Genomic DNA, 22295 nt, shown 5'->3' with positions numbered 1-22295 from the left:
CCTTTCTGTCAGGAAATATTTTGCGAAATTTATTCTTAATATTCCTTTTGCTAAGTTTATTCTGTTATGCTTTGGGAAACTTTACAGTTCTCCTTCTCCTGTGCAATATTTATAGACTTAATCTAACCCTCTCACTTAGGCAGATGTCATCAGAGTTCCCTTAAGCCCTAGATTAGCAAGACTGTATTTTGCTGAACGTGGGTAGCATTTAAAAATGAGCAGGATAACTGAGTATTTGCAACTGATGTTTTATAAAGCATAAAATTACTTTTTGAATGTTTCGCCCACATGCTTTTGTATTGCTCTTTGAGCTTCAAGGAGGAAAGACATTCTTTTTGATATGCATAATTTAAAGTGATTTTCTGTTTCACCTCAAGTATTTTTTAGGGCAATAAAGTATTTGAACACCAAAGCTTCCTAGATCAAAAAAGCTGCCCCATCTGTTCCTCTCACAGTCTAACTGAGGACTGTCACTGAAAATCACTAGTATTCCACAGATCAGCCCTTTTTCCCCACACTTTTTTGCTAGAGCTACCTGGATTTTAGCCAGAAGATACCGATTTGTGAAAATGAAAGCCTTGGGACATTTTGCTCTGATACATTGATATTTACAAAATCCCATGGATGCCACCAGGCAACATTTGGTTGCCCACTTGTTTTCCCCACTTGACAGTGGAGGAGGCCAGAAGTCAAGAGGAAGTAGTAGCCCAAATCTGTTGGGTGTTCTTGGATCCTTCAGCTCCTGTTCTTCACCATGAGGTCACAGATCTCCTAGTCAATGTCTCTTGTAGCAGATAAAACAGGGCTGAGCACTTGAGCACCGTCATGTGCTATGTCTCATGGTTAGCAGTCCACTCTTGTCATGGCTTGGGCATATGCTTTTCAACAGGACCTGGGTTTGGCCCCCATCACGATACAGAGAAGTGCAGGAGATGCCCATGCTCCTCAGGACCACATTTCTGTGGGACTGTAAAGTTGTAGCTGGAGGTAAAGGCAGCTGGGTGTGCAGTTCTGTTCTGATCCTGAACTGAGGCATTTTCTTTTTCCTGATAGGAGAGGTTTTGCAATCTTTCTCACTTCAAGGTGCATCAATAGGCAGGCAGTAGGGCAGGCCTGCAGTCCTTTACATCCATTCACAAGGTTCTCTTGGTAGCATAGAGGAACCACTTACATTCATTTTTCTGACTTGCTGACCCTGGCCAGTGCCTTTCTCATAGTGTTTCAGATTCAACAGACCCTAAGCATCCTTAAATAAAACTTGTAAAGTACAAGCCCATAATGACATGATTATTTATCAATTATTTATCAAGAGAAAGAGATGAAATCCCTTTTTTCCTTCATTGTCTTTTCAGCATCAGCCAATTGAAGCCTAAAATTCCCTTTCTTTACATGATTACCTCCTCCTCCCTGCCTCTCTGTCAGTACTGCTGCAAGGGTTCACTCTCACCAACAACCCCATTAACACTGTCTGTTTGACTCTGTTGCACAGAAAGACAGGCGAAAGTGCTTATTGGAGTGGCCTGGAGCCTCTCTTTCCTGTTTTCCATACCAACTCTGATTATTTTTGGGAAACGGCAGCTCTCCAACGGAGAAGTGCAGTGCTGGGCTCTCTGGCCTGATGACTCCTACTGGATACCCTACATGACAGTGGTGGCTTTCCTGGTGTATTTCATTCCTCTGATCATTATCAGGTAAGCCTGAACCACAATCAGCAAGCATGTGGTAAAAGCTGTCAAGTGTGCAATCAGCATAATGCCTTAATTTCTACTCATTCATTACAATTTCATTTCCATGCCTGCTGTATAGCTGCTTCGGTTTTTATCACATAATACATGGGTTGCTGTACTTGCCCTGGGTGTTCTCCATGTGGTATTAAGAGCCAGAAACATTTTCTCTGAAAAGAGGAATGAATCTCTAAGTGTGTCCACTTATCTCCACAGCTTCAGGCTTGAAAGATACTTCCATAAATCCAGTATGAATATCTACCTATTATTACAAAAGATAATTTTAATGAAAGCACAGGAAACTACATTTAACACTAATTATAGTAAAATTAAATTGAAGTGCTCTCAAGCTTCACAGTTTTAGACAAGTATTCCTTCACCAGGATTGGAAAGAAACTTCCAAGCATTTGAAGTTGCCAACCACTTTTAAAATAGGAGCAAATACAATTCTTCCTGTTTTGTTATGGGGAACCTAAGCTGCAAATATTTGAGACTGATTTGCCCCAAATCACAAAGGCAATCTGCTGCAGAATCTATTTTAAACTGAGGCCAACCAATAACCCAGACTGTGCCCAGTGATCAGTGAAGTTTATTGCCTCCCTCTAGGGCACTGCCATTAGTTGACGTTAAACAAAAATTATCTAGCCATGAGGAGTAACCAACGCAAAGGAGCAGCCAAAATCTGATGTGGAAGGGGATTGAGGTTTCTTAACTGCCTAGAAAGGCTCCCAGTGGCAGTAACTTGTTCTCTGAGCCCTTATCTTTCTTTCCCCCTTTTTTTCTTCTCTTTCAGTAGCAAGGTTACTAGGATTTCTTGGTATCCATCTCTTCTTTTTAGCAGCAAAAGAAGACTTGCTGGGACTCCTTTTCCCCCACATAATTTGATGACAGGCTGTTTGGACTCTAAGAGGGGAATTACGTTTGCATGTCCCTTGGATATATCTCTCAGTCCATCTGCTTTTCCAACAAGTGATGAGCCATGAGTCTCTGTTAGCTTCCTGCTCATTAGCACCCTGGGTGAGAGCAGGGTGGGGAGTGGAAGAAGGTGCTGACCTTTTCCAGCTGATGACAAGACTGGCTACAAAAGCTAAATGCCTTGAAGTTTTTTACTGTTTTATCATGGACATTAAGTTCTGCACCTTTTAATAGAAACAAGTTTATCTTTGATAGAATCAAAACCATGTGGTACTTGAAGTTACCTGACTTTTTGATATGGATTCAACATGGACTGGTATTGCTCCCCTAGAGAGAAGGGATGATTATAACACTTTGCTCTTAACATGTCAGTTTGCTAAACCTTCTATTTTTGTGCCAGATTGCACAGATATAATAAATAAAATCATGAAAATTCTCCTTAAAGAAAGGATGTGATAGCAATAGAGAAAAATTACTCCCAAGTTGTCCAATAGCTCTTCCTTCCTGGATAGGATCATTTCTCTATATGTTGTCCTGTCTCTTAAAGCAGCCTAGTTTTAAATAAACCAAAAAAATATTCTTGGGAATATGTAAATAAAAATTTGGGTAGATCTGCAGCCCACCACTAGCAGCAAAAAAAATAAACACACACTGAACAGGCAAAAAGCAATTTAAGAGTGGAAAGAAATGGCACTAGAAAACTTTGAGGATGACTGTTACTATTAGAAGGATTCTTTAATGAGCTTTCTCAAGTAGCTAGTAATCAGGAAATTCTAGCCAGCATTTAAGTTTTTTAGAAAAAGACCCACAGCCTGTCCAGTTACCAGTAATTCCATAGGTGTGTGAAACATCTCTTTCCCCCTCAAACATACAGATTTGCACGCTTTCTATTACAGACCAGCTACTCCTTTTTACATGCCATATATACTTGTTTGGCAAGAAAAGACAAGTTACAGAGCAACGAATATTTCAGAGCTGTTGACATTATACTCCCCTCCTCCCTGCCAAAGGAAGATATTCAAACCAGATCAGCTCTGTGACTTGCTTTACAGTAAATCCCCAGAAGCAAGAAGGTGATGAAGACATGAGAGGAAAGGGAAAGGCAGTGAAACTGGCATTTCATGAGATTGCCCTGACAGCTGAGACATGAATAAAACATCCTAAAATTTTTGTGCCTTTAACCTTAAGCAACTTTCACACAAGAAGTTTATGGCAGCTCAGGAACTTAAAACACTGGCCTTGGAGGCAGGGGGCAGCGCAGTGCCGGTTGCTGTCCAGACACATCCCTGGTTTCAGTGTATATTAATACAAATGCTCCTGTGTCAGCAGAAGTCAGATTTTTGACATGTCCTAAGTGGTGTCTGGCACTGGGAGGAAGGAAGGGGAGTGGTACAGGGAAAGATTTTTTGGTGCCTATTTATTTCTAGTTGTCAGTGATACCATTTTGTTCAGAACACAGAGGATGGTCTAGAACTACAGAAAAAGAGGATTATCATCAGGGCAAGGTCAGCTGAGACATTATGAAAAAATGCCATGCAATTTGGAAAGAAATGGCTATTTTTTAGAATGTTTTTTCAAGTCTCAAGCATAAAAGTGAAGGTTGCAACTTCCCAGCTGAGGTATCTGTAAAACATCTGTCAATGCAGCCTGAAGGTGTGACATCCATTTTGTCAAAAATTATTGGCAGTCCAGGAGTTTAAAGCTAATCCACCTGATGTGGCTGCAGCAAGTAAATACTCTGGTAAGCAGTTTGTGGCTCAAGAACAAAATGAATGGCTGTTAATATCTGCAGGGACTCACTTTCTCTGCAAATGTTTTGTTCCATTTAATACTTTCAGATGCACAGTAGGTTTGATGATAAATGAGACACGATTTCATAAGGGTGAGAGAGATCAAGTGCATCTTAGTTGTGTGTTACTCTGTCAAGAGATTAATTGTAAAAATGAAAGGTTTTATTTAGTAAATGAAGGAAGGCATTTTGTGATTTATTTTTTTTAATGCTCTTTAGCTGAAGATGTTACCTAAAAAAGGCCACAACATAATGACAGAGAGAAGATCCATAGACGTGCACTGAAAAGTCACATAGATGTGACTGAAAAGTCAAGGATCACTATCTAAGAAGCTGTGACTACATATAAACCAGAAACCAAGGCACAAGACACACTTACTGAGTCAGTAAGGCAGGGTGCACACAGGGAAAAAATAAAATCTTTTCTGCTAAAATTCATATTGTTTGCACAGCTACTTTATTTTCTCTGCTGAAGCACTCTGATTTAGCTGCACGGCAGGTGCCTGATGCAATGTGGGACACTGGCTGGCGGAGTTAATTCTTAATTAGTTCTGCTGCCTGAATTTGCTGAAACCCAAACCTCCAGAGCAAAGCTGTTCACTGATGACAGCACTTTTTTCTGGTGCTGTTCATCTGAAGTGCATAAAAAGGATAAAATCTTACTTTTCAGGTGCAGGACTTAATTCCACACTAGATACACTGCTTTGGCTGAGCTGTTTTCACTTTTTACAGTCCAGACACCACCATCTTTTAGATTCTCTCATCCATCCCTCAGCTCTCTCAGTAGAGCTGATTTTACATGTTCCTGACAGCCTTCAACTAACTCACAGGAGTTGTGCTATTCATAACACTGCAGCCCATGGAATGAATTATTTAGCTGATAACCTTATGCTCAGTCTGGAAAATCCTTCCACTGACAAGCTAAACCCCCAGATGTGGTGTGAGCACTTAGATTCCAAGCCAAAACATCAAACAAGAAAACATTCTGTCCCCCTGTTTTGTTTGGGGTTTTTTAAACATATATTTAAAAAGGTAATTTATGAAGAAAACTGCAACAGCCTGAAAGATTTAAATACTTGTGAGGTCTATTCCTACCACTTCTTCGCAACTGGGAAATCAGCAATCAGTTATCAAACAGCTTGTGGTTTTTTAGCAAGTTTTTTCATCTGATTATAATACAAATGAACAAGACATGAATAATGAAAACAGAATGAAAAGCTGTTATTAGTATTTTTAACCCAAGCGTGTGGTTATCTCTGAGAGATGAAAAAAGGGGAGAATATTTGTTCTTTTAATGTAAAATCTTTCCTTGTCCCCCCTATTTCAGTGTCGTACAGGGAGAGCCACAGATCCTGCATCAGGTATTTCTATACAGTGCTTAAAAATTTGTTCTGTTCCCTCTTATTTACACTATTCTACCACTTCTGCAGTTGATATTGTCAACCTACCAAACCTCAGAAAATTCAGAAAAAAGTAATTAGGGAACCTGCAATAATTAGTTCTCTCCTATTTGAGGACAAGTGTCATCAACTATAACCAAAGCCTTTTCTCCTATGCTGAAGTACACCAAGAAAAGCTCAAATGGCATCTGTGATAGTTGAAAACTGGGGCATTGCTGAGCAGAGGTTAGATACAGGTCAAGTTTGCTCTCCTGCAAATAGTTGCATCTGGGCCCATCATCTCCTGTGATGGGGAGACAGGACAGCTACTGGGTTTCTATTCTGTATCACTACTCTGTCAAAACATAATTATATTCTGGTACTTGAGTGTTCAGAAATTCAGAGGGGTTTTAGCTGTTATTCATGATTGCTAAATATATTTTTATATTATGAATGTAATACATAGGCATTTATCTAATATAATTGCAAATTCATGTTTAAAAAAAATTGCTAAACCTCCTCTTGAAGCACAGAGGAAAAAATAGCCATCTGCTGTTTAAAATCTAAACTCCAAAGAGAACATTTGCTTTGGAGCAGCTGAAAAATAATTAGAAGAGAAAACCCAGAATTGATTAAAAGGAAATATACGGAATTAAACCCAAATCATTGTAATGAAATAAAAAAATAGATTAAATAAAAGGTATTTCTCTGAATTAAATAAAGGAACTAGAAATACCATTAATAACAATACTAAAGGTCATTTTTTGAGTTTGATTCAGTGAGCACATTTATTTTTGCCTGCAATTTCCATTTCTAAATAAGAAAGCATAGATCCTGCACATATGTTCTAATATCTGCTCATCTCTTCATTTACCCATCACATATACATGCAATGGTTTGTTCAAATGAGATTACATATGCCTTTTTTTTTTAGATAAGCAGCACTGTAAATTAGCTACCATAAAACAATGCAGCTGCATCACTTTGCACAAATAAATTATAAGGAACAATAGGCAACGCTGGATGATAAATAGAAGCATTTAGCAGGGAGCCTAAGTGCACTTTTGCCATGGTAAAGGCTCATTTTACTAGAAAATATTGAGGCTGGATGGGATACTGTCACAATGCAATTATTTACTTAAAATAAATAATCCGTGGTTAAAGAGTGGGCAGACCAATAACTCTTATGATTGATAATACGAATATACAACTTTACCAGAAGACAGTTCATTTTCCAAAAAAAGTGATCCATGAATTAAAAATAAAGATGGGGTGGGACTATTCATGTATGACTAAACATAAGTTACATATTTACTTGATAAAGAGTGCTGTAATTACCAATGAGGCTTATTAAACAACACCATTAACTAATAAGACGCAATGATGTAAATGGATCTTAGTCCCTCAGAATTTGGATCATGTTAAGTCGTTTTTGGAGATGCAAAGAATTTCCTTTTCTCAGATATATCCATAATGTGAACAATATTCTTGTATTTTCCTGCCACCTCTCAAGATATGCATTTTATCAGGGCTAGAAAAATTGTCACATTTTCAGATCAACAGCATGTCCTTTTTATCCTGTGGTCTTCAAGGCCTGAGCAGCTCCTTTTCAAAATATCTTGGATGAATTTTCCATTCAAGTTTGACTACTCCATGATAAATAGTACTCTTTCATTAGTTTGTCACCTAAAAATAATGGGCCACAACAACTCATATAGTATTTTCATATCACAGTGTGTATTACAATGACTAGAGCACATGTTTCTGTAGCCCCCAAGAAACCTCAGCGAGGGCTTTAAGACCAGTGCACTCTGTGCTTACAGATACAAAGAAACGTGACAACATCTGGACCTAAAGAACTGTACATCATATCTCTCAGTGCTTTCAGTGGAGACAAGAGCAAGCAGCATGCAGACATGTTACATGGGTTGAAAAATGGGTTTGTGGCAATGTGTATTGTGCTTTTACACTTGATAGTGAAAGCTGAGCAGCTTGACATGCAGAGGAAGGGAACCGATATTACAATACGGTCAGAATGGTGCAGACCACTGCCAAACACCCCTCTGAATACCAGTTATCATCTGTTCCCTGTTACTCTTTGCTCATCTGCCACTTCGATTTCCAAGTGGGAATTTCTTCCCACCCTTTGAGATCTGACCAACTTCCACATTCTCCTTCAGCTGCCTTTTACAGAAAGAAAGGAGCTACAAATGCATTCTGAAAAAAAATTGTCTTTCTGTTGTAAGAAAAACACAACTTCTGTTCCATAAGTGTTTTACTCTTGTGGCTTTGAAACACACATGCAGTTGCCTTCTATGATCTTAAGATTTAGGTGACAAATTTCTGGAAACTCCAGTTTCTTAGCTCCATGCCAACATTTCTATGGGGAAAAAAAATTGGTTAGGCACTAGTACGAGTTAGGCACTCTTTGGAGTCCCAGAGAGATCAAATCATAAAGGCATAATTGTGGCTGGCAAAACCATCACTCAGAAGATTACCTAGCATAACAAGTGACTTGGCTTTCCTGACACCCACCTTGAGCATCCTTACACCACCCCTGGTCCACTCCTGATAAGGAAAGCTCCAATGGTTTCAGCTATAGAGATATGAAAGATGAACAGAGGCAAAAACACCAGCACAAACCCACTATATTGGCAGCACTTTATAAACCTCTGGATTAAAACAGGAATTCAGCTTTCCACTGGAGTCCTAAAAATTAGGGATACAAATGAATCACATGTAATCTCATATGTGAAATGCCAATGAAGACAAAAAATGCTGTAACTATCTGGCAAAAGGCATGTTCCTACCAGACTCTGCAGCTAAGAGGGAAAGCATTCTGGGATCAAAAGGAAAGCAAGTGAGGAGCCTGACTTTATAATTCAATCCTTGTGGCACTTGGCTGGAAGTAGGAAGTCTGACTATTTTGACTGCAGAATTAGACCTCTTTGTCTTGATGCTTAAGCAGCTCTGAACATGTCTTGCTGGACACAGGCAAGTCTGCATCAGAGGGGACGTTGTTTCAACTACAAATACAAAGGCCAGGCTAGAGATAGTAGGCTAGGGAGAAAATAGAAACAGGATTTTTAAGAATTGGCTGGAAATTGTTTTGAGATTACAACAATTATCATTATAATACATTCTTATTCATTGGAACAATCAAAGGAGAAATAATATGGGAATTTTCCACCATTGTCAGTACAAAGTAGAAAGAAACTCTCAAGTGTATGAGCTGTTAAATAAACAGCCTCTTGAAAAGCCAGGAGATAAAAGGAAAATGTTCAATTCAGCTGGGAGCCAAGCTGGACCTTTGAGGAGGTTAAGGAGAGCAAGTTGTAGTCCACAGCAACTGCATGCAAACCCCCCACTGGGCAAAGATGTTACGGCTCCACTGCACAGCCCAGACCGCACAATGAATTTACAGCTCTCACATACTATATCTGGAAACCAGATGGCTCAAACTTCCACAGAAAGGAAACCTCCAAATTTCTAGTAGCTTTTTGAGCACAAATATCACCTTTGCAAGCGTGTCTAGCAATTGATGGTGCTGTAGGAAAGGCTCATAAATCAATCTGAAAGGTCTAGTAAGACTAATGCCTCTTCTGACAATGAAAATAAACCAAATAACAGTAAGACACGTTTTTGCCTCTATAAAACACCCTGAAACAATGTTCTTAGTTGCACCTTTTTCACAGAGGGACCACTAAGGTTTAAGGCAATTAATGCTCAGGCTGCCCCAAATTCTCCAGAGCACTGTGTTGTATTGCAAATGGTACATAACGACTCCTGTTATGATGCTTGGATTTTACATCAGGAAAACATGGCAACCTGAGTGCATTACCTGAAATATTCTTAAGTCATTTTTTGTCTTCCTTAGCAAACCAAAAAGGAAAACAGCAGTCAAAGGTATGCTGTTGCTTAGTGATTTTAGCTGCACGTTATGCACACTTGCAGGAGAAAAGGCAGTCAGAGCAAGGCCTCGTATCTTTGGCATATAAACTGCTGAAAAGGTAACATCCTCAAGGAGGATGTGGGTTCAAACGGATCTTTGGCCTGAAGAAATTATTTTTACCTATTCCATACTAAACGAATGGAAGTTCAGATTGGTTATTGCCTTAGGGAAAGATCATAACTATCCAAGGTCATTGTGCACTAGGGCACTTTTCATCTATTCCCATGGAAAGTATATATTTCTCTCTAAATATGCAAATTGTGGTAGATCTGGTTTTGAATCATCTATCTGATACTTCTGTCCTCCTTGATTTCCACCACAGGACCTTGAGACCCAAAACTGAGCACTGCTGTATTTAACTGCATTTCTCGTGGATCTCGCCCCTATCAAATTCCCCAGGGTACCATTTTATTATTCATTAGCTTCACACTCACAAAGTAACACCAAAACAGAAATGTACATATAGCAGTACCAGGTCCCTCCCCCTGCTTCCCTCTTTTCAAAGCTAGTGTCCTGGAGCTGGTACCCAGGAGGATTTGGCTTTGGCTAGCTCAAAATCCCCACTGAGCTCTTGCCTGTGAGATTTTGGCCTAATCACTGCCTTCCTCTGAGCCTCAGATTTGACATCTACAAAGCCAGGACAATCATAAGGACTCCCGTGGTGAAAACTCTTCAGATCTGCTTCAGAAAAATACTATGTGAGAGTCATATCTTATTTACTATTGTTGTTGCCATTTATTATTTTTATTCCTGTGCAGCCCCATCATCTCAATGAACTCCTTACACATAGATAAGTGTAATCATAGAGCACAAATGACCTGGGATGCCTGCTAAATTTACTGTGCCTAATAATACCAATGACTCTTTCCCTTCTGCAGCGTCATATATTCAATCGTGATTCGAACCATCTGGATGAAGAGCAAAGCTCAGGCTGTCATCCTATCCAGCTGTCCTGGTGAGTCTCAGCATGCACGTGACTCCAGCCTCATGGTTCAGTTCTGGCTGGTTTTTACAAATCTGGGAATGCCTGGATGTGCAGTGTTGCGTTGGGCCCCCATCACAGCAGTGGAAATGGGGTTTCTGTAAATGTTCATTCATAACTCTTTTCTACATTGTTTACCTTCTTTGCTTTGACACTAAGCCCTCTTTAGAGAAACAATAGGAAAAATCTGTGAGAAAATTATTAAAAAGTGAAAACTACTTATTCTAGAACTTAGAATTCCTATTCCTAGACCTTTGTCCATTTTCAGAATAAATATTTTCTAGCATATACCTAGGTAACACTTTTTCTGTGTTTTCGCATTTCCTTGGCAAATCTGGATTTTGCTCAAGATCAGAAATTCTTGGCCACAGAAGGCTATAAAATGAGTGGGCATTCCATCCCAAGACTATAAATGCCAAAATGTTTCAGAAAGATCTACTCTGATTACATTTACCTTTTTGATTTTGGGTGGCTCAGGTTTTAAGGGTTCAACTTGAGCAGACTTGAAAGTGCCCAAATTTCAGGAACTACTGAGCTCCTGACTGACACCAGGGAAGGATGGGGCTATGTATTCCTGTTCTGCCTGCCAAGGTACACACTGACACATCCACACACCAGCCCTATTCTCTTACTAGCTGAACTCTTCTTTCCCCAGGTGGCACAACCTCTGCTGGCTGCACCAGTCGTGGGTTCATATCAAGGGCAAAAGTGAAAGCTATCAAGTACAGCATTGTAATTATCCTTGGTAAGTGAAAAGCCCCTCAGCTGATAACTAGGGAGGATGCTGACATGAGGAAGCTGCTTCTCCCTAGCAACCTCCATCAGCAGCAGACAAAGTGCAGTAGATAGCTCAAAGAAGGAACTTAGATCCCTGACTTGCCTTCTGACCCTGTCCTTCCTCTCTCCTCTGGCTGACACACTCCTATTTTAGGCATCTGACATAAGCCTCAAATGAAATTATATGCACAGCATTAAGAAAGTAAAGAAGAGACAACGTCTAAAAGGAAAAAGGAAGGGGTCATCTCCTTCCCATCCAGACTGCTGAAAGATTTGGCAGCTGAGTTGTCTTTTAGGCTTAGAGACTATGTATGGCGTGTGAGCTGCTGGGCTGGTGCAAGGCAGAGGAAGGAGAGGCAAGATGTGGAGCGATTGCATTTGATGTTACAGGTGTGTTGCCTGCCGAGATGGAAAGAATGAACTCTCCTTTCCTGACTGAGCAACAGATGACTCAGTGCAGGCGTTCTCTGTCTCCCAGGGAAATTACATTATTCTGATGCAATTAGGAGGCTGATATTCTATCTCAATAAATAAAACCAGCGTCACACAAGGCTTGTGATTAACTGCAGAGAAATGCAGGAAAGCGACCAAAGCTGTTTACTCTCAAGGGCTGACAATCATCCCCTGACACTGAAAAAGAGATTGCTTCTCTTTCCAATACTGTGCAAAATTCAGATTGGAGGATACTGTGATAATAGCCACTACTGAGTTGCTTAGCTCACCGTGTAGAGGTAGTGTCTGCAGATGTGAGAGAGGGTGGTGTGATTCATACCTTTCATAAGCCCAAGAACAGCTTCTTTGTGTCTGAACTTTTCTGAGAAAGATTTTGTCAGATGCAACTACTATTGCAAGGCCATCAGGTGTTAAGATCTCACATGGATGGTCAGTATTTCAGTGTACCTTGGTAATATTAGGCACGCAGCCTCTCTTGATGTGCAAACAGGTAACTTAAAAGTTCTGCACAGTTAGTGCTATGATCCACATGCTGGGACTGTGTACTGCTATTTTATGGATATCTGTGCATAGACATCTCCTGTTTGGTTACTCTACAATACAGGAGGTGAGTTTACCTCTTCCTGGCACTTTCAAGGAGCACTCAGCTAAGTGACAGAGAAGAAATACTGATTAATGTGACAAGAAACAGGCATGAGGTCACTCTTCTGTCTCATCTGGGTCAGGAAGAGATTGTGTCTGATTTTACAAATTGTTTGCAACCCAGGTAGTTATAGGTTGTTGAGTGAACTGCCTGTCCCAAGCATTTCTATGGAAATCCTGAATCATAAGCCTTTGTGAGAAGAGATGACACAAAAAATTGTGAAGGACAGATTAATTCCCTATGTTTGCAAATAAAGGTAGATCTGTGACCTTTTTTTTCCCTACCACCTCTGAAAAAAACCAGAGGCTATGAGCAATGCAGTCTTCTTTTCCCTTTCTCAAATTCATCTCTCAAATGGCAGTACAGGAAATTAGAGAATCTTCCTGCACATTCCATGTACACAGCACCTCCAGCCAGCATACCAAATGACATGTTGGTTTGCTGTAATGTGGTGTGAAAGAGTGTCATTCCTTGCTCCTGGGTGTCTGAGAGCCTTCTTTTAATAGGTGGCTATGACAGGCAGTGCTGTCACGGAGCAGTGCTTCGGCTGCGTGTACATTTAGATTGGCTGCTCACTCAGGGGACCATTAAAAGAGCACTTCACTATAACTGATGAAGCTTTAACTGGCTACCTATTTACCCTTTATGCATTGTGTAGTGTTCTGAAGTGTCTAAATATGTCTAAAGGGAGCATTCTAAACGCTTAGAGGAGTACACATAATATATTTTATAGGCATTAAAATAAAAATAAAGACAAATAAAAGCACAATCTAATAACTATTCTCTTAAATAAGATCCTGAATAGCGAGAGGGTTTTTTGCATAAACAAATATTTATGTGTTATGACAGTCTCTCCATGAGTGTGTAATTGCCTCCCTAAATTGCTCAACTATCCAACGTCAAGCTCTTCCTCTCTCTCTCTCTTCTGCAGCATTTGTTCTCTGTTGGAGCCCTTACTTTCTTTTTGATATCCTGGACAACTTCAACATACTCCCTGAGACTAAAGAGCGCTTCTTCGCATCCGTGATCATTCAGAACCTGCCAGCCTTGAACAGTGCCATCAACCCCCTCATCTACTGCTTCTTCAGCAACCGCCTCTGCCCCCCTTTCGAGTATTGCTCCTTTACTGTCACTCTGATTACCCCCTAAGAAGGGTACAGTCCATAAACTGACTAACTATTTTTGTCCGGTTTAATTCTGATTATTCCTTATTTTTTACAGGGAAAGAAGAACTCAAAGGCTGGGAGGGACTTTCCGGGAAAGGAGTGATGGAGGGCAGAAGTTGCAGGTCCTGTCCAAACCAGAATACATCTAGCACAGACGATGCTCCACAAAGCCACGCTGGAACCTGTACCGAAGACAACAGAGGTCCCCACAAGCCCTGTCATCGTGAAGCAGATGGACACTGACTGGCAAGAGCCTGCAACTTGCTGCTCTTGTGCATCTTACAGCACATATATTTTGGATCGGCACTGCAGCTTCAGCAATCTCACACTGCCAGTGCCAAACTCAGAGCAAGGTTTTTGTCTGCCTCTGTTTTGAGGCTTCATCTTGGCCCTCTGTTTAAAGCAAGTTGTAATCTATGCATGCTCCAAACAGCAAAAAAAAAAAAAAAAAAAAAAGTTAAAGGTGTCTAGTCAGAGTCTTCTCTATTTTCCAGGAGTTGCTAAAAGCCATCTACTGTACCATCTGGCTCATATAACTGATAGAGTGTTTACAAATAATTACAGAGCAAGGACCCCAGTTAAAATGAAAGCACGGGCACTTTTCCAATGAGAACACACCCCTGCCACTCAATTATATATTATATCTGTTTTCATACAGAACCACTTACAAAGTCATAGCCAGACAAGAGGGGAATGAAGGTTTGGGTCACTGCCTGTCACATCTCCTGGCCTAGCTTCTCAGCTCATGCCAGCCACACCATCCCTGTAGCTCTTCTTCCCCATCCAGTGCGATATTTCCCTGCTGTGCTACCTTGGCACACAAGTGGCACCCCAGGATCCCAGAAGGGCTCCACATGACACATCCAAATAATCATTTATTTCTGGGCTACTAAGAAAGTGTTTGCCAGTCCCTCCCAGACCCCATGGTTCATCCCACGAACAGATCTTTATGTGCTTCTGTGACAAAGGCCCTGAACAGTCTTTTCAGGGCCCTATGGGGAGTTGCCATACAGGGCACTTTGTCACTGCAGACTAATCTCGCCACCCACACAGCAGCATTTCCCTACCCCCTACCCTATGTAAATCATCCCTGCCACTTAAATCATGCAAGGAACCATACATATCTTTGCACAAACTCAGAGCTTGAAAAAGACCCAAGTGAAACCATAAAACTCGAATTACATTTAGAAAAAATTAGCTGTTGACGGTCCAGTCTTGTAAACTCATTGTGAGGCTCACAGAACACCATCCGTCAGGCAAAGCTTTGCTGCACAGCACCCAAGCAGTTGGGCATCCCCTTCCCCCAGCCCTCAGGGCATCCTCCCACCACACTCTTCTCAAGTTTAAGGAGAAATTTCTCATGCAGGTTAAGTGGGTGGGGGAATGATATTAACTCCAATGCTCATTTTGCCACAAGGCAGCTTGAAGTGTTTGTGCGATAATACGCTCTAACCAGCTGTATGGCAAGTGTATTTGTTTCCACTCAGTAAAAAAATTATTCTTACTTAAGTGGAGTCAGTATTAAAACCTTTTTTTATTATTATGATCCTTTGCAATGAGTTTGTTCCCTGCAAAACAAGAATTGAATAAAATTTATTTATAATTACCTATATTACTAAAATACTTTTTCCTAAGTAGGAGATACCTTATTTATTTTACTGAGAACATAAAGCCCCACAATTTTATGTATCTCTCTTTATTACCATGAAGTTCTGTTACTTATACTCTATGTCTAAATTTTAATAACTGCTTAATTAAAACTATGAATCTATATCAGCCTTTACAGCAGCCACCTTGGATAGACTGTATATAAGAACTAGAGCATGTAGTAACTTTCCCAAAAGTGGACTGCTTGGTTTAAGTTTCATAGTGATATAAATTGTGGGATTTAACTTTTTCATCTGATACATATACACTGGGTTTCTACTTTCAAACTATTAATGGAGTTTGTAGATTTAATACCTGGAAATCAGATAACATTTCTGAGCAGTACTTTGATTTGCAAATTTAATGTGACTCAGTCCCACTAAAATTTACACATAATTCAGTGTGGTCACCACAGGAATTATCCCATCTAAATTAAGCATATGCATGAATTAATGTAGAACTCTAGACTTAAATGAAGTCATTATTCATTTACTTTCAAAGAAACAGCCTTTTGTTTCATTCATTATTGTATTATGTACCATTTACATGTTGTTAATATCCTTTCTCCTCTGGACATGATTGTGATGCCTTTCCTCATATGAGACTCTTTCAGTTTAAAAGACCTCACACCACTTTTGTCTGCATCCCTTCCAAGTGCTTAAATACAGAAATAAATAATTTGTCTTATTTTCTATCCTGCTTTCTTACTGTAAAGGAGATGGCATTCTACTACCTTTTTATACTCTCCACATCTTCTGTCGTAAAGCAACAGAAGAAGTTGATTTTTTCCATTAGTCTGGAAAACACTTGCACAGCTCTCCTTTGTCTCTGGGGAGAGAGATTTAGGGAATTTCACCTGACTCCAGTAGGTTTCTTGTTCTTATTCCATGTCTGCAACTCGCTCTACATCTGTTGACTGTTTAGTTGCTTAATGGTGTCAGAGTTGTTACGACCAGACCTCAAACCTATGAGGAGAGGCAGCAAAAGTCAGTGTCAAGGTCTGATTGTCCCGAGAGGGAGTCTGAACACAACAAGAAGAGGGCACCCAGCTGGTTTGTCCATGACAACCCAGGAGGAGCTCTGGTTTTCAACAGCTTTAACACTTCAAGATGCATCTGTGAAATCCTTCTGACATTTCCACAGCGACCAGAATTATTTATATGCATGACTGTTAAGACATAAAATCCCATATGATAATAAAGTCCTATATGATTATAGATTCTCAGAAAGGATGAAAAATCAGATACTCATGCCTTAGAGAGGTCACATCAAACAGCATAGGACTAGGATACTTTTCAAACTAACACTAATTCAGGAGAATAGAAAATGTGTGCTTCTGTGTCAATGTCCAAGAAAATATAAATAAGAAAGCAATTTAACTTGCTTTTGGATATGTTTGATGCTATTTAATGTTCAATTCTCTAAGTCCAGATTTCAATCTGTTGTTAAGAGTGTAAAGTGATATTTTGTCTTTTAACTTGGTTTTGCCTTTGAAATTTGTCTCCTCTTTTAATTTTATTTTGAAAAAATATAATGCAAGGCAGCAAAATTCAACATTCCACATTGCAACCATCGAAGAACAGTAAGTCAAAATCTACTCAGAAACATGTTGCATCCTCCTGCACACTGCTGACCCAGGGCTTAGAGGTGCAGATCAGTCAAAAAAACCCAACCAAACAAAAAAAACTACTTTGTTGTTTGCAGGTTTGGGGCTCTTTTTGAAAGATATCTTTCATGGAAAAGTAATTACACCTTTTGAGATGATATAGGATGATTTGAGTTCCACAGAATGAATGAAGATCCATACTCTACAGGTTACCTAGACATTTAAATATGAATTGTTCTATTGGAAATCAGGCACATGCAGGTCATTATGGAAGTGGACTTACAGAATATGCTTCTTCTAGAGTATAAGCTATTGTGAGCACTAGACCCTTACTAATAGCAGTCTCCAAGGACACAGAAGCAGAATAAAAGCAAATCTGGCACTTATTTTAGTCCAAACCCTGACATTTGAATACCAGAAATCTTTATGTCTATTCAGATTTCATATTTTCTTGGCACTGCAAGATGCAGGAAATTGGAAAAATCCTATCTCAGAACACTGGCCTCTGTGAAAAACACAGGAAAAATAACTCAACTAAAACCCCACAACATTTTCTAAGTGACTTTGGCAAACAATTTATCAAGATATGAGCACTTTGGGGTAACTCTGAGCTAACTGAGAAGAGTCTCTTGGAACTCTCTACAAAGGAATACACTTGCTGATAAGATGCCTCAAGTTCTGCATCCCTTCAGAAAGTCTTAATTCACCATTTGTGCAGATATGTTTCAGACAAGAACCCAGAAGGCCTCACGCTACCTGCCACTTCACCTTACCCCTCACAGGGACTGAGGGGCATGTACTGTTAATACTTGATAGAAACAGAACAACCACAAAGGAAAGAAACTGCAGAAAGCACTACATACACACACACACACACACACACACACACACACACATATATATATATACATATGCTGTGGGCACAATTGCCTTTTGTCAGGAGACATTCCACAGACAAAAATAAACTAGTGTAGAAGCTATCTGTCTCTACCTTCCAACAAGAGCCTGGTGTTTACAGGAGCTGAGACTTTAGTTTATTCATCAACCTTGAGAAACATGATTAATTTGTGGAGTAAATGCGATTTTTAGTGAAAGGTAAAATATGTTTCATTTCCTTTAGCAAACTGTAATTTATTTTACACAGTGTTTAATTTAGATAAGCCTTATAGCCGAATGGTTCATTAGATAATCTTCTGTCACGTTTGAGGGCATCTTATTCTGAATATGCATAAAATATGGGGGTAGAGGGTCAGGCACACAAACACATGCACAGATTTACAAATAGACACCGCTAATTCCTCAGGCTGAGTTGGTTATGGTGGTATATAATTAGAAGCTTAATTTTTAGTTTACACTCAAGCAAGGGAAATGAAAATGGGCTAAAATTCAGCAACTTTAATAAGCTCAATAAAAATGAACAGAGTCTGAGGCATCACATAGAAAGAACTGGATGAACTTCAGAACCCAAATAGCAGAAATGTGAAGAAAGGTATCACACTGTGTGCTAATAATCAGTTGCATCAATTATGAGAAATTCTGTTATGAATTGGGAGCTAATCAGCTGGAAATATCTGAAGAGAAGAAAGCCTTAAGCATGTTCATCAGCTGTTCACTGACACTATGACAGCCAGTGGGGTCAGGTGGACTAATATGATCCCAACATGTATCTGGTGAAGCATTTTTCAGAAGAGCTAAGGCTGTGCTAGTGTCACTGTTCCTCTCTGTTGAGACCACTCTGTGTAAAACAAGAGAAAGAGGAAACATGGAAAAGAACAATCTGAGATTTCGGTTTGTTGGAGTTGGTAATATGGAAAGCTGAAAAGGGGTATTTCTGCTGCCTGTTAAGTCAATAATATCAGTGGGAAAAGGATGAAAAGGAAAAAATAGTTAAAATACATGATAAATCCACAAAAACCCCTGCCCCTGGAATAATCTCACCATGAATAAATTCGAATAAATTCAGCTGACACGATGATCAGCCTGCCCAAATCTTATTGCGTGGGTTGGGAACAAACTTTTTGGTTATAGGAGAACCCTTCCAGTTTGTGCTATGGCAAGGCAAGGCACGACTTTCTGTGCAAGCTTTTCAGGAGGACCAGGAGCTGATTCCTCTCATTTTGGATCCTGGTAATGGCCATGCCTTTGCAACGGTGCAACAAGGAGATCTAATATGAAGAGTATCAGAGGGGAATTTTATTTGGAGAGATAATATCTTCCTAAGTCATGAAGAGAGAGCTGGAAAAGCCAATGAACTGTCAGGCATGAACATGCTCTCCCCATTGCTGCCCTGCCAACTCACATTCAGGTTTCAAGGAAGTACAAGGTAGCAGCTGGCCTTTCTGATTGTGTACAGACTTTCAGGTTGAGATCAATACTGATGATGGCAGAGTTATACAAGCATTACTCTTTGAAGTACAGTACTCTCTCCTCTTTGCCCAAGACACTCACGTGACAACCTTGTGTCAGAGCACCAGCCTCCAGCTACACTGGTGGTTTGCAGACAACCTGGGTCCACTCACTGGTATCTGAGTTCCCACCCTACTGCCTTCACAAGTGCGCGTGGTTTTACAAAGAGGTGACTAAAAGCCTGTAATTTGGGATACATTTATGCATGGAGTGATTGCAAAACTGCACCTTCTGGGCAGAAAAGACTAATGCCTAAAGGGAGAAGTTCTTGTAGCTGTAAATTGATAAAGTGTCCTAGACTTAAAGGATTTGGGTCCCTTAAATGCATTACGCAGGAAATTAAAGAGAAGTCAGACTCCCTTGATCATGCTAAAAGGTACTTTATGTAGCTACCAGGGAGTGAAAAGAGACTTTGAAGTGATCAAGTAGCAAAATATCACCAAGTCCCATTTGGACCCTATGGCTTAATCTTCTCATTTGGGAGGGAAGGATTACTCAAGAGAGTTTTTTAAAGTATAGACATGGGAATTACTGATTTGTATATATGTAATGTGGGTGGAAGAAGCATGCTCTGTTTTAATATGGCACCAAAATAACAATTTAAAGGTAACTCGGCATTGTGTTTATAAAATGGATGTAGGATAACTCATAGAGGAAAGTCAAATGTCATTAAACACATGGCAGTTCCCTGAACATCCCCCAAAGAATGAACTGTTAATGTGGGACAGGGTATAGGGTCATCTGGAAATTGTTATTGTCAATCAAACTCCTGCAGTAAATCATTATAATTTTTGAGAAAACTTTGATTTTGAAGTTTTTTGCATGCAGAGAAAATCTCCTGGATCAAACAGAAGAGAGAGGCACCTCAGCATCGCCATGGCCATGGCTGTGGCCACAGGGTTAAGGAATGTGCTTAAGCAAGTCTTGATTTAGCTTCCCACACCAAAACCCCCCAGATCTAGAAGTAAGGACACACTCCCTGGCTACTACTCCCACATGGTGTCCACTATCCACCCAGTGGTGTTGAACCCCTCAGGCCCATGTCATGACTCCCCATTCAAAACAATGTAACATCATAATAATAATAATACATGGGGGTGGGGGAAGAGAAAGAAAACCAAGAAAAACAAGTGATGCACAATACAGTTGCTCATCACCTGCTGACCAGTGTCAAACCCCATCCCCGAACCACACAGCCAGTAATCCCTTCCAGGTAAGTCCCCCAGTTTGTATACTGGACATGGTGTTCTGTGGTACGGAATATCCCTTTGGCAAGTTCAGGTGAGCTGCCCTGGCCATGTTCCCTCCCGGTTTCTCATGCACCTCCTCACTGGCAGAGCATGAGACACTGAAAAGTCCTTGACTTAGGGTTAGCACTGCTCAGCAACAACTAAACCATCAGTGTGTTATCAACATTATTCTCATTCTGAATGCAAAATAGAGCACTCTATCAGCTACTAAGAAGTAATGAACTTTATCCCAGCCAAAACCAGGACAAGCTGCCTTTGCTTTCGCACCCCTCTGCAGCTCCTCCCCTCCTTCTCAGTCTATCTTCCTTCCCACACCAAGATTTTCATGCAGTTTGGGCGTTCTTATTGAGTCTGGAAAAATGTCTGCATTTTTAGGAAAAGAATAAAAAAGAAAGGAATTTTGTGTAAATGAGTCTAGCCTAATTCAAGAGGGGGAACAAGGCTCTGCCTCAGTTTTCTTAAAGAGCTTTACTTGGCAAGGAAGAATCATTGCAACATACCAAGCTACTTGACTACAATAAACACTCATTTCAAATCCTAAAGACGTGGGTGAGATACCTAATTAACAACATATGGAGGCACACTGTTGGTATGGCTCATACAGGGACTCAGTAAGATATCAGAAAAGGCCTGTTGGGAACCCAGGATTACATTTTTGAACCTGTTTCATATTTGGAGCCAGATTCTCTGTTTGTGTATCTCAGCAGGTCTTTATCATCTTTCATTGAAGATATGGTGGGTTTTATTAGATCAGGCCTACATCTGTGTATCAAGGAATTTAAGTGTGAGCCATTCTAAACCGTGATCAATCATCAGAAAACAGGCATAATTGTAATTTTATAATTATGAGAATAATTGCAAAAGATTAGTAGTCTACCCAGTGGGAGACTTTGCAAAAGCCTGAAGGTAATTAAGCTGCTATATTTTGAAAGTATCTATATCAATTTAATTTCTTTTCTTAGATAAAGCAGCATGATCGTCAGTTTGCATTGTTGGAGGAGGCCTGTTGGGTGATGAATAAATATTTCTGGTAGATTAACACAGCCCTACCACAAGTCAGGAAGATTCTTTTTGTTGGTTTCAGTAGGAGTTGATCAGGCTCTGTTCAGGGAGAACACAAGACCTGTTTAATGTGTTTACATTTACTATTTTGGGCACGACTGAACTGATTTAACTGCAACCTCAAAACAAACTGACATTTAAAAAACAGGTTGCAGAGACTTTTTTCCAGGTCGGCCAAGCAAAATGCTAAGAGAAAAATAGTGCACACTGACACAGAATTATCTAACAAAACACCCAAGAAATGGGGTGAGACAAATCACTGAAATGGTAGCGGAGTTTGTTTCCTGTTTCTTAAAAGACTGTCCTGATATCCTGCTGAAATTCAGTGGATTCAAATTACACTACAGACAGGAGAGACAGGAATATCATGGAATACCAACAATCTTGAAACAGCATGTATTTGATGACACTATGAAACAGAAATCTCTCCAAGATCACTGCATGAACCTCAGATATGTTCTTGACATTTGTATGGGTTTGGCACTGGTATAACATAATTCCTGGGTCCACAAGTATGCTCAGAGTCCCATCTGTAGGAACTAAA

The 22295-nt window shown here is 40.0% G+C and overlaps 1 protein-coding gene across 1 annotated transcript in view; it reads left to right on the top strand.

The window, feature by feature from the left end:
- The window catches only part of NPSR1 (neuropeptide S receptor 1), a 56298-nt gene extending 42112 nt beyond the window's left edge, over positions 1 to 14186 (top strand). The window contains exons 5-9 of the mRNA XM_051768432.1: positions 1490 to 1691; positions 10638 to 10714; positions 11397 to 11486; positions 13546 to 13726; positions 13836 to 14186. Coding sequence (XP_051624392.1) covers positions 1490 to 1691; positions 10638 to 10714; positions 11397 to 11486; positions 13546 to 13726; positions 13836 to 13929 — 644 coding nt within the window. The 3' untranslated portion in view covers positions 13930 to 14186. The remainder of the gene's footprint in view (positions 1 to 1489; positions 1692 to 10637; positions 10715 to 11396; positions 11487 to 13545; positions 13727 to 13835) is intronic.
- Positions 14187 to 22295: the final 8109 nt, after the last annotated feature.

Source organism: Manacus candei, unplaced genomic scaffold, assembly GCF_025592945.1.
Source record: "Manacus candei isolate 608988 ecotype Guabito, Panama unplaced genomic scaffold, ASM2559294v1 h1tg000095l, whole genome shotgun sequence".
In the NCBI taxonomy this organism is placed as follows: Eukaryota; Metazoa; Chordata; class Aves; order Passeriformes; family Pipridae; genus Manacus; species Manacus candei.
The sequence above is the reverse complement of the archived record's forward strand: the minus strand, read 5'-3'. Positions and strand labels throughout refer to the sequence as shown.